The 12,069-nt window shown below is 42.1% G+C and overlaps 1 protein-coding gene across 2 annotated transcripts in view; it reads left to right on the forward strand.

Moving 5' to 3' along the window:
• LOC134336683 (small G protein signaling modulator 2-like) overlaps positions 1-12,069 on the forward strand; it is a 292,004-nt gene that overhangs the window by 81,854 nt on the left and 198,081 nt on the right. The window contains exon 2 of one of the 2 annotated variants that reach the window (XM_063031041.1): positions 552-727. The exons of the other annotated variant lie outside the window; for it this stretch is intronic. Within the exon in view, the coding sequence (XP_062887111.1) occupies positions 697-727 (31 nt within the window). The 5' untranslated portion in view covers positions 552-696. The remainder of the gene's footprint in view (positions 1-551; positions 728-12,069) is intronic. 2 annotated transcript variants of the gene reach the window in all.

The following is a 12,069-nucleotide window of genomic DNA, read 5'->3' on the forward strand; positions in this document are numbered from 1 at the left end:
GCAATGAATATTGAGAACATGAGATAGTGAGACCTTGAAAGTGAGACCATTGGTTGTGTGAACACATCAATGATGGTACAAGTGAGGGTGAGTGAAGTTATCCCCTTTGGTTCAAGAGCCTGATGGTTGAGGGATGGTAACTAGGGTTAGAAGGCTGAGAAGTGATCACATTGAGGCCTTGGGTATTATTAAGGAAAAGAGACCTGCATTTATATAGCATCTTTTTCACAATGCCAATAAAGTAGTGGTTGTTATACACTTAGCTTTATACTTGTTAGCAATCATTCCACAGTCAAAGTCACTTGGATCACGTTTTTTTTCCCGTTCTAATGTTTGGTTTGAACAACAACTAAACCTCTTGACCATATCTACCTGTTCTTATGCATTGAGTTGCTGCCACGTGATTGGCTGATCAGATATTTCATTAGTGAGTAGGTGTGCCTAATAAAGTGGCCACTGAGTATAATTTGTACTGCTTGACTCCATTCAGACAGGCACTGTCTCATTTTTAAGTTTTCAATATGTACTGCTATTGTTATGGTTTTGTATAGGTTTGTGGACAATATGATGCTGCTGCCATCATGGAGGAGGCGGAAGAACCTTGGGTCCCACGCCACCAGGTTTAGGACAATTATTACCCTTCAACCATCAGGCTTCTGAACCAGCGTGGATAACTTCACTCACCTGAACACTGAAATGACTCACTCTCCAGAACTCTGCTACTCATGTACTTGGTATTATTTATTTATTTAATTTACCTGGTTTGCCCTCTTTTGCCATTGGATGTTGGTCAGTCTGTGTTTTGTATAGCTTTTCATAATTTCTGTTGTATTTCTTTATTTTCCCGTGAAAGCCTGCAAGAAAATTAATCTCTATGTACTATATGGTGAGCTACACAGTGGCCACTTTACACCTGCTTGTTTATGCAAATATCTAATCAGCCAATCATGTGGCAGCAACCCAATGCATATAAGCTTGTATTCATGGTCAAGAGGTTCAGTTGTTCAGCTGAAACATCAGAGTGGGGAAGAATAAAAACAGAAAATAATCTGCAGATGCTGGGGTCAAAAGCAACACGCTGGAGGAACTCAGCAGGTCGGCCAGCATCCGTGGAAACGAACGGTCAACGTTTCAACATTGACTGTTTGTTTCATCGGATGCTGCCTGACCTGCTGAGTTCCTCCAGCGTGTTGTGCGTGTTAGAATGGGGGAGGAAATGTGATCTAGGTGACAATTGACCGTGGAATGATTATTGGTGCCAGATGGGGTGGATTGAGTGTCTCAGAAACTGCCGACATCCTGGGATTTTCACGCAAAACAGTTTCTAGAGTTTACAGAGGATGGTGTGAAAGACAAAAAAAAACATCCAGTGAGCATAGTTCTATGGGTGAAAACATCTTGTTATTGAGAGAGAGCAGAGAAAAATGACCAGACTGGTTCAAGCTGACAAAAAGGCAACTAGCTCAAATAACTGTGTTACAACAGTGGTGTGCAGAAGAGCACCTCTGAACACAGGACATGTTGAGCCTTGAAGTGGATGGGCTACAGTAGCAGAAGACCATGAACGCACACTTAGTGGCACTTTATTAGGTACAGGATGTTCTGACTAAAGCAGCCACTGAGATTGTACGTACTTTGATAGTAAATTTAATTTGAACTTTGGATGCCTTGGTGGATTAAGTGTTGCATTTGTTGAGAATGTTGCCAGTCTGGACAGCAGTTAGTGCTGTGTGTTCGACTTCTATCTTTGAATTGGCAAGCAGCCCAGTTCCAGCAATGTCAGGCCCATGCCCAGTTCAACTACAGCTTCATACATTCATTACAGCTTCTTGTGTTATGATAGTCTGGATGTTGGCAGGAGAGCACAAGGGTGAAGCTAGGATCAGAGGCAACCTGTCCAGGACAATGTTTCCATCATGAAAGAATGATAAGGCCATAAGACACAGGAGCAGAAATAGACCATTCTGCCTATTGAATCTATCTCCCATTCCAGCATGGCTGATCTATCATCCCTTTCAATCCCATCCTCCTGCCTTCTCCCCGCAACCTCTGACACCCTGACTGATCAAGGGCCTATCAACCTCCACTTTAAATAATCCCAATGATAAGAGATCAAAGACTAGAAAGATGAGAAGCGCTGACCTCAGTACAGTTAGTGTTGTGGAAGAAGATATGTCTATAGCGCTTAAATATTTTGAAAAGCTTTTGAACCTCTGTGGCATGGAAGGCAGTAGGCCAAGTAATGCCTTTGAAAAAAGGAATGCATATGGTTAGGTACTTAACGCTAGATTGGGCCAAATGGCCTGCTTGTATGCCGTTTCAGTCTGTGACTCTAGGGTGGAAGTTCATAAGCTTTTTTTATGACATGGACGCCTTTGGCAGTCTGAAGCCGATGGACGACTTTGGCTGTCCCGTGAAGACGGTAGACCCCCTTCTCAAAATAATGTATTTAAGAAACCAAATATATTGAAATACAATTATCAAAATATTAAAACACTAATTTGTGATCAAGTAATGTTTCTTTATTAATGTTTTAAGTAACAAGACTATACATTTAAGATATAGGCAAGTTAAAATTAAATTTTATTTTTTAAAGACATATCAGTGTGAAGGTTGTTGTTGCTTAGCTTCAATAAGAATTGAGAAAGCGACACTGCCAGATCGCAGACATCCACTCGCGGTATTGCCAGATAGTCGGTAACACGAGCGTCTGCAGAAAAGGAGATAGATAGCTAGACAGACATACTTTATTGATCCCGAAGGAAACTGGGTTTCGTTACAGTCGCACCAACCAAGATTAGAGTATAAATATAGCAATATAAAACTATAAATAATTAACAAGATGTAAATTATGCCAGATGGAAATAAGTCCAGGACCAGCCTATTGGCTCAGAGCGTCTGACCCTCCAAGGGAGGAGTTGTAAAGTTTGATGGCCACAGGCAGGAATGACTTCCTATGATGCTCAGTGTTGCATCTCGGTGGAATGAGTCTCTGGCTGAATGTACTCCTGTGCCCAACCAGTACATTATGTAGTGGATGGGAGACATTGTCCAAGATGGCATGCAACTTAGACAGCATCCTCTTTTCAGACACCAATCATACTCAATCTAGTGGCAGGTCCAATAACTACCATAATTTTGAAGTACTAATGAGTGTGCCATAAATGATATTTTGAGATATTTGTAGCAACTGTAATGTGATACGAAAATATCTGTGATTTCTGTTGGTGACAAAATCACAGGTACTGCTAATACTACTGTGGTTTGTTGCCTACATTCATCATTGAAGAAAATGCTAAATTTCAGTTAGAGGTTAGTGAAAATAAAGATGTAATTTTTTTTACCATCCAAGTTTTCGGACACTCTGGGATCACCTTATGACTTCCACAGAACCCCCTAAGACCTTGGCACCAGCACATCCATTCAAAATACGTAATGCACATTCTGCCTTTATGATGCTTGGTGCATGATCGTCTATGTCATGGAGATTCAAGGGTTCCTTTCTAAAACGTGGCAAAGTGAAAGTTCAGTCGCAAGTTCATAACCTCATTCTCTACCTCAGAGAAGTGGAGGACATGCTGGGGAACTTTGGAAATGCTCTCTAATCATGACCACCTTTAATAAAAGAGCTGAATCCAATTGTAACTATAGAGGGATCTCCCTGCTCTCTGCCACAGGGAAGATCATCAATAGACAATAGGTGCAGGAGTAGGCCATTCGGCCCTTTGAGCCAGCATCGCCATTCACTGTGATCATGGCTGATCATCCACAATCAGTATCCAGTTCCTGCCTTATCCCCATAACCTTTGACTCCGCTATCTTTAAGAGCTCTAGCCATCTCTTTTTTTTTGAAAGCATCCAGAGACTTGGCCTCCACAGCCTTCTGGGGCAGAGCATTCCATACATCCACCACTCTCCGGGCGAAGAAGTTTTTCCTCAACTCCGTTCTAAATGGCCTACCCCTAATTCTTAAACTGTGGCCTCTGGTTCTGGACTCACCCGTCAGCGGGAACATGCTTCCTGCCTCCAGCGTGTCCAATCCCTTAATAATCTTATATGTTTCAATAAGATCCCCTCTTAGCCTTCTAAATTCCAGAGTATACAAGCCCAGTCGCTCCAATCACTAGGGTCCCGTTCAGTTGCCACCACCCAGCAGCCGAAGAGTTGCTTCTCCTATCACTGTGGCAGGTCCAGAGGTTGAGGCTCAAAGGCCTAAGCTCCTGGATCAGCTTGCCTGAAGGTCAGAGGCCCGATGTCTATGAACCTGGGGCCAAGGATTGGAGGGGGAGGTCGGAGGCCCAGCAGTGGCCTGTACTGGGGTGAAAATCTGTCTGTGAGTGTGATTGGGAGGTGGGGGAGAGATGGGGGGAAGGGATTTACTTTGTTTTTGTTGCTTGTGTTGTTCTACTCAACATTGTGGGCATGTTATGTTGGCGTCGGAATGTTTGACAACACTTGTGAGCTGTCCCCAGCACATCCTATAAATTGTATTGGTTGTGAACATAAAGTATGTATGTGTTACCATATACTACCCTGAGATTTACTTTCTCAGTAGAACAAAGAACAAAGAAATCAGTGGAAAAACTACACACAAATAAAGACGGACGAACAGCCAATGCGCAAAAGAAGGCAAATGGTGCAAATGCAAAAAAAAAATTAGGTAGATTAAGAACTGAGAACATGAGCTGTAGAGTCCTTGAAAGTGATTCTGTACGTTGTGGAGTCAGTTCAGTGTTGGGCTGAGCGATGTTATCCACACCGATGCAGACGTGTGTTTGGAAGTACACCATCATCAAGTTTGCTGTAACATATAAGGAAATGGTTCTTGCACTTACCCAACAAACAAATGTCATCCTCCAACCTGCTCAGTGCGCAGTGCTGACCTGCAGTAATGAAAACCCATAAATATCTGGAGCTGCATCACAGCAGAGAAAGGTATCACCGATGTTGACCACTGCTCTCAATGAAGAGCATGGCCTTGCATTGATAGAAGATAAAAGGGCCTTCAACAATTGGGATAACCAGCCCTACGCAAGGCTCATGGTCTATCAGGCAATGGCGATCCCTGTCTTGTGCATTCCTGAGGCTTTTGCTACCTACAACAGACACTGGAACAATACTACCATCAACCACCATCAAAGTCCAGGTAAAATTGTCCACACCCAGAGAGGACCTGATTTGTATTAATTCTGTTGCGTTAGACATCCCTTTTACATTTCAAAGTTCAAGGTAAATTTATTATCAAAGTACAAGTTTGTCACCATATACAATCCTGAGATTCATTTTCTTGTGGGCATACTCTATAAATCCAAAGAATAATAATGATAATAGAATCAGTGAAAGACTGCACCAACTTGGACGAATACCAAAAAGAAAAAATAATAAGTAAGCAATGGATATCGGAAGCATGAGATGAAGAGTCCTTGAAAGTGAGTCCATAGGTTGTGGGAACATTTCAATGATGGGGCGAGTGAAGTTAACCCCACTGGTTCAAGAGCCTGATGGTTGAGGGGTAGTAACTGTTCCTGAACCTGGTGGTCTGAGTCCTGAGGCTCCTGTGCCACCTTTTAAAGGCATTGCCCAGGCTCGGGTGATGTAAGAATATATCTAACGTTTGGCCATCTTTTAATATTGGAATGAAGCACAGATAGAATGTTGAACAGTCAGGCAGAGGACGTCTGGCAATGTTTTGATATGACTCAGCCTTTAAGTTTATTCCACGTTATAAGGAGGTTTGACGTTAAGGAAAGCTGCCTGAGGAAACATTCAACAGTGTGATTGGAGGGTCTGACTTGCAGCAAAAAATAATGGTTGTTGTCATGGAAATGTCTTGCAAATCAGCACTGCATGTTCTGTTGCATTACTCCCTGGTGTCTGCCTGCTATCCAAGTCAATTGACCTTAATCCATTCTGAAATTAACCAGTTTTCTGATTTGAGCAGTGCTTTTCTTACACATCTATAAAATGCAGAACCAAAAACTGCACTTCGTTTGTAATGCAGCTAAGTTATTGTCAAATCACTATAATACCTGACGCGAAGAGCAGTGGATATGGCCCAGTCCATCACAGGAGAAGCTCTCCCCACCATAGAGCACATCTACAAAGAGTGCTGCCACAGGGAGCAGCATCTGTCATCAAGAAGCCACATCCACCCAGACCATGCTGTCTTCTCACTGCTACAAATGTACCAAAGGATCTTGGGTCAACACGAACCCATTAGCAGAAAAGCATCAAAGAATTTTGGGGAAAATTTAGTCAAACTGAAACAGCTCTAAGTATATTTGCAAGAGCGCTGTCACAAGAAAGCAGCATCTATTATCAAGGACCCGTACCATCCAGGCCATGCTCACTTCTTGCTGCTGCCGCCATCGGGAAAGAGGTACAGGAGCCCTGGGTCCCAGACCACCAGGTTTAGGAACAGTTATTACCCTTCAACCATCAGGTTCCTGAGCCAGGCGTGGATAACTTCACTCACCTCAACACTGAGCTAAAACCCAAGGACTCGCTTTCAAGGACTCTCCTGCTCATGTTCTCAGTATTGTTTACTAATTATTTATTATTATTATTATATTTGTCTTTGTACATCGGTTGTTTGCCAGTCTTTGTGTGCAGCTCTTCATTCATTCTGTTGTATTTCTTTTCTACTGTGAATGCCTGCAAGAAAATGAATCTCAGGGTAGACTATAGTGACATATATATTAAATCTACTTTTGACTTTTTGATTTTATGACACTTGGCATCAAAATTTGCACTAATCCCAGGTATGCATTCCATTTTTTCTAAAGTTGCGTCTATAACACTGGGCAGCAATGAGTTTTGCTTCCTGAATCCTTTGTGGATTTTGGGCTGGTGATCATGAAAATCACCATGAAATTTCCCTATCATGCACTAATTCTTTTATAAGTCACCTATATATGTTATTTCAATTCCTAATTCAAGTTAGAATAACTGATACCAAGATTAAGGGAGGCAAGGCAATTCGAAGAGCTTCTTGTGGGGCCAGAGAAAATCGCATGGCAGGCATTCAAGGATGTTGAAAATTTTCTTGGCAACTGCAGACCACCAAACTACATGCAGCTGGTTGACAACATGCTTCAAGCATACAAAACCATAAAGTGCAACATGTCATTAAAGATTCATTTTCTGTATTTTCGTTTAGACGACTTCCCTGCCAGTCTTGACACTGCCAATGATAAGCATGGTGAAAGGTTTCACCAGGATTTTGAGGTCATGGAGAAACGGTATCAGGGCAACTGGAATCCATCAATGCTGGCTGATTATTGTTGGACTGTTAAGCAAGAAGCCTCAGACACTGAGTACAAACGAAAATCATCAACAAACCATTTTTAGCTCAGTTGAACTATTGCAAAACATCAGCACTGTTATGCAATTAAGCGCAGTATATTCAATGAAAGTTAATTTCTTGTTTCTCTGTGATACAAGTAGTATGAAATTATACTTGTATTCAGCTTCAAGTGATCTATCATAAACAACAAAAAAATCTGAGAAAATAACAATTTTGAGGGGAAAAAATGTGTTGTCCAGTGTAATTTGCAAGTTCACTGGTATGCACCAACATAAATTGTCTCTACTATTTATTATCATTTAAGTTTTACTCTGGACAAGCACTTGGAATGGAAGACATGGCTTTTTTAAAAATTTCCTTTGGGTTGAGAGTTGTGGGTTTGATTAATACATGGATGGTTCTTTAGATGCCTTGCATTAATGTTGTAAAATTGTTTGTAATGTGTGGGATATTTAGAATCTGAATGAGACTTATTATCACTGCATGTGTCGTGAAATTTGTTAACTTAGCAGCAGCAGTTCAATGCAATACATTATATAGAAGAAGAAAATAAAATAATAAATAAGTAAATAAATTACAGCAAATGTATATTGAATAGATTAAACATTGTGCAAAAATAGAAAGCATATATATTTAAAAAGTGAGGTAGTGTTCAATGGTTCAATGTCTATTTAGGAATCGGATGGCAGAGGGGAAGAAGCTGTTCCTGAATCGCTGAGTGTGTGTCTTCAGGATTCTATATCTCCTACCTGATGGTAACAGTGAGAAAAGGGCATGTCCTGGGTGCAGGGGGTCCTTAATAATAGATATTGCCTTTCTGAGACACCATTCTTTGAAGATGTCCTGGGTAGGCTTGTACCCAAGATGGAGCTGACTAAATTCACGACCCTCTGCAGTTTCTTTCGGTCCCGTGCAGTAGCCCCCCCCCCCCGCCGCCTCCATACCAGACAGTGATGCAGCCTGTCAGAATGCTCTCCACAGTACATCTATAGAAGTTTTTGAGTGTTTTTGTTGGCGTACCAAATCTTTTCAAACTCCTAATGAAGTACAGTCGCTGTCTTGCCTTCTTTATAGCTGCATTGATAATTTGGGACCAGGTTGGATCTTCAGAGACCTTGACACCCCAGGAACTTGAAACTGCTCACTCCCTCCACTTCTGATCCCTCTCTGAGGATTGGTATGTGTTCCTTCGTCTTACCCTTCCTGAAATCCACAGTTTGCTCTTTCATCTTACTGACGTTGAGTGCAAAGATTTTGCTCCGGCACCACTCCACTAGTTGGCATACCTCACTCCTGTACACCCTCTCGTCACCATCTGAGATTCTACCAACAATGATTGTATCATAAGCAAATTTATAGATGGTATTTGAGCTATGCTTAGCCACACAGTCATGGGTATAGAGAGACATTTGTGGGTGTACTGGTATTTCACAAAGGAAGTATGCATTGCTGACATATTGCTAGAGTAGACTTGTGGTAGGTCTGAATTCGTAATCGACTCTATCACCCAGATTGTGTCCTCTAGGCTGGTTAAAGATGATTATTACTGACCTTTGAGAAAAGATTTAGGATTTCCTGTTAAAAGATTTACCATTAGTGAAAGGATTATCTGTGACCAGGTTCAGAAATTGCCAAGTATGCTTTGTGACTTTTTGACCTGTTAACTCCAGGCCGACTCCTGCAAACTTGGACACATATTGTAAGTTGCATCATGTTTCCTAAGTTGTTGTGATTTCTAGCCTACACTGGCTCCTGGCCCGGACATATCTGTCACAACCAGGGATTGTTTTTAAAAGCAAAGATACTTTTTTTTTTATCAGTTAGTATGTGGACTGTATTTTCTCAGTGTCACCTCGTGGGTATGTGCTGTTCCTTGGATTGTTTACCTTTTTTGTCTTTGAGCTGGGTTTGGTTTTTCACTTTGTTTTGCAGGTGACTCATTTGGGATCATGGGGATTGCTAAGATCTTTGTATTTATCACTTTTATTCATTTTGGGATCATTTAATTAGCACGGTATTTTCAATGTCCAGAATTTCTAGGTGCTCCAGGGTGTATTGGTGGGGGGGGGAGGTCATGCCAACCCCTCTTTGTTGGGTCGTTGTCAGACATCCCACCCTGCAAAAGCTCATTTTAGGGAGGTAGCAGCCCCGCCCCCCACAACCTCATATCCCCCTCCCATCGACCTCCAAGGGTGTATGTAATACTTTGTTTAGTGATTTTGTCTAATCTGTAAACCAAGTTGGGTATATGCAGCAAATGTGATATTAAAATATGTACTTATATTATCATGTTTATTCTATTACAACTTTAAGCAAGTCTACAGAGAGTTTGGCCTCATCACGTAGGACATCAATAGCGTAGCTCCTTGGCAGCTAGCCAGCTAGTTTAAATCAGGGGTCCCCAACCTTTTTTTGCACCGCGGACCGGTTTAATATTGACAATATTCTTGTGGACCGGCTGACCGGGGGTGGCAGGGGAGGTGTTAAATGCGACTGGAATGTAGGTGATAAGTCAACTATAAGTCACTTGTAAGTGGCTAATACACTCAATTTCGTTTCTAAAGGGGTTTATCTAATGAATTTAATGTTAAACACACAGCGCATATTTTCCCTGCATGAATGTAGTGATCAGTCAATTATAACAGTGGTCCCAAACCTCCGTGCCGCGAAGAATGCAGCAGTACAGCGGTAGCCAGAACGCACCCAGCACATCTTTAAGAAAAAAAGCCAAAATAAACAAGCGAATTGATTAGGTGCTGCTCGGCATGTAAATGTCGACCCAGATCAGAGAAGACGCAATTGGCAATCACCTCTGATCTGGACCGACATTTACGTGCCGGGCAGCACCTAATTAATTAGCTTGTTTATTTCGGCTTTTTTCTTAAAGATGTGCTGGGTGCATTCCAGCCACCGCTGTATTCTTCGCGGACCGGAGGTTGGGGACCACTGAATTATAAGTCACTTATAAGTCAATAGCATCATAACATTTTAAGTAATGTTTGGATATTAAACACACAGCGCATATTTTCCTCGTATGAACATATAAAATCATTGCAACAGACCAATATCGCTGAATCAGTGGGAGCCCTGGGCTTGTTTTCCTGCAACAACACGGTCCTATCAAGGGGTGATGGGAGACAGCAATACTCGAAGGGGGTTCCTTATGTCCAGTCTATTCCGCAATTTAGCTTTCGTTGCATTCATTGCAGAAAATCCTGCTTCACAGAGATATGATGCTGGAAATGGAAGTAACGCTTTCAGTGCTTTTGTGGCTATCTCAGGATATTCAGCCTTGACTTTGATCCAGAATGCCGCAGAGATGTTATGTCAAACATACTTTTCAGCCCACCGTCATTTGCAGGCTCGACGAGTTGATCTTTTCCCGTGCTGACATGGATGATTCACCGGGGACATTCACAAATGGGTCACGGACCCATTCCTTTGCATGTCTTGGGTCACTGATGACCTCGCGTGCATTAAAGTTCAACACTGCGTGACAGGGAATGAGGAAAGGTGCAGCCGACTCATATTATTTCATATCGCCAAATCATATCGTTTCCTCGCGGCCCAGTGGTTGGGGACCACTCTTAGCACAAAGAGAGACCAATCAGGATGCTCGCTCTCTCTCTTCCTCTCCCTCTACAAAAAATCTATTTCTGGGATATTGTATATAATTTCCGGGCATCAAGGAGCCACTATCGATATGCAGGAGACTCCCGGAACTTCCGGGAGAGGTGGGATGTCTGCGTTGTGATTCCTTGTCTGGTGAAACTCAGGCCTATTTCTTCTGTGTATCGTGAGTAATTTCAGTTTGTCAAGATTCAGTTATAGTTTGCCTGAACTCTTGGTAGTTTTTCTAGTTACTTTTTGTAATAAGCCTTTAGTTTTGTTTGAATTGCGGCAGTCTCTTTGATTCCTGCACTTGTGTTTGCTAGTGACCCTTACAATACCTTGTATTTAAGACAATAAAACGTAGGAGCAGAATTAGGCCATTCGGCCCATTGAGTCTGCTTGGCATTCAATCACGGCTGATTTATTAACCCTCTCAGGCCCATTCTCCGACCATCTCACTGCAATCTTTGCTTCCCTTACTATTCAAGAACTTAGCAACCTCCGCTTTAAATATACTCAGTGCCTTGGCCTCCACAGCAGCATGGCAATGAATTCCTCAGATTCACCACCCTCTGGTTAAAGAGATTCCTCCTCATCTCTGTTGTAAAGGGACATACTTGTATTCTGAGGCTGTGCCCTTTGGTCCTAGACTCTCCCACTATAGGAAACATTCTATGTTTATAATCCTCATTGTAATCTGTTTGCATGTGCTTGCATTCCTCACTTCTGACCCAGAAGGGCAAAGTCTACAGAAAAACTTGTGCTGCTGGCTTATTTGACCTATAATCAGCTCTTTGTGTGTAAGTCATTCATATACATCATTTATTAACTTGCACTCCATTGCTTTCCCCTTTATTAAAAAGAATGTGAATGATTTGATTGATGACTGTGTAAGTTACAGGTGTGACCTACATCCAAGCTTCCTAAGTACTTTTAAAATTTTTTCAAAGGAACTTGTATCTTTAGTAGTTGTACTACCTTTCTATTTTGAAGGCTCTTGGCTCAATTCAGGGGAGTCAACTCTCAACCCAGCGCAGGTGGAAAATGTGCAAGGAGCCGGCCGGATTCGAACCACTCGCCTCGAAGTCCAGTGCGGATACCACTACACCACCAGCCGGCAACTGTCTGAAGTTAGCTTGGTCATATTCTGA

Source organism: Mobula hypostoma, chromosome 23 (genome assembly GCF_963921235.1).
Source record: "Mobula hypostoma chromosome 23, sMobHyp1.1, whole genome shotgun sequence".
Lineage (NCBI taxonomy): Eukaryota > Metazoa > Chordata > Chondrichthyes > Myliobatiformes > Myliobatidae > Mobula > Mobula hypostoma.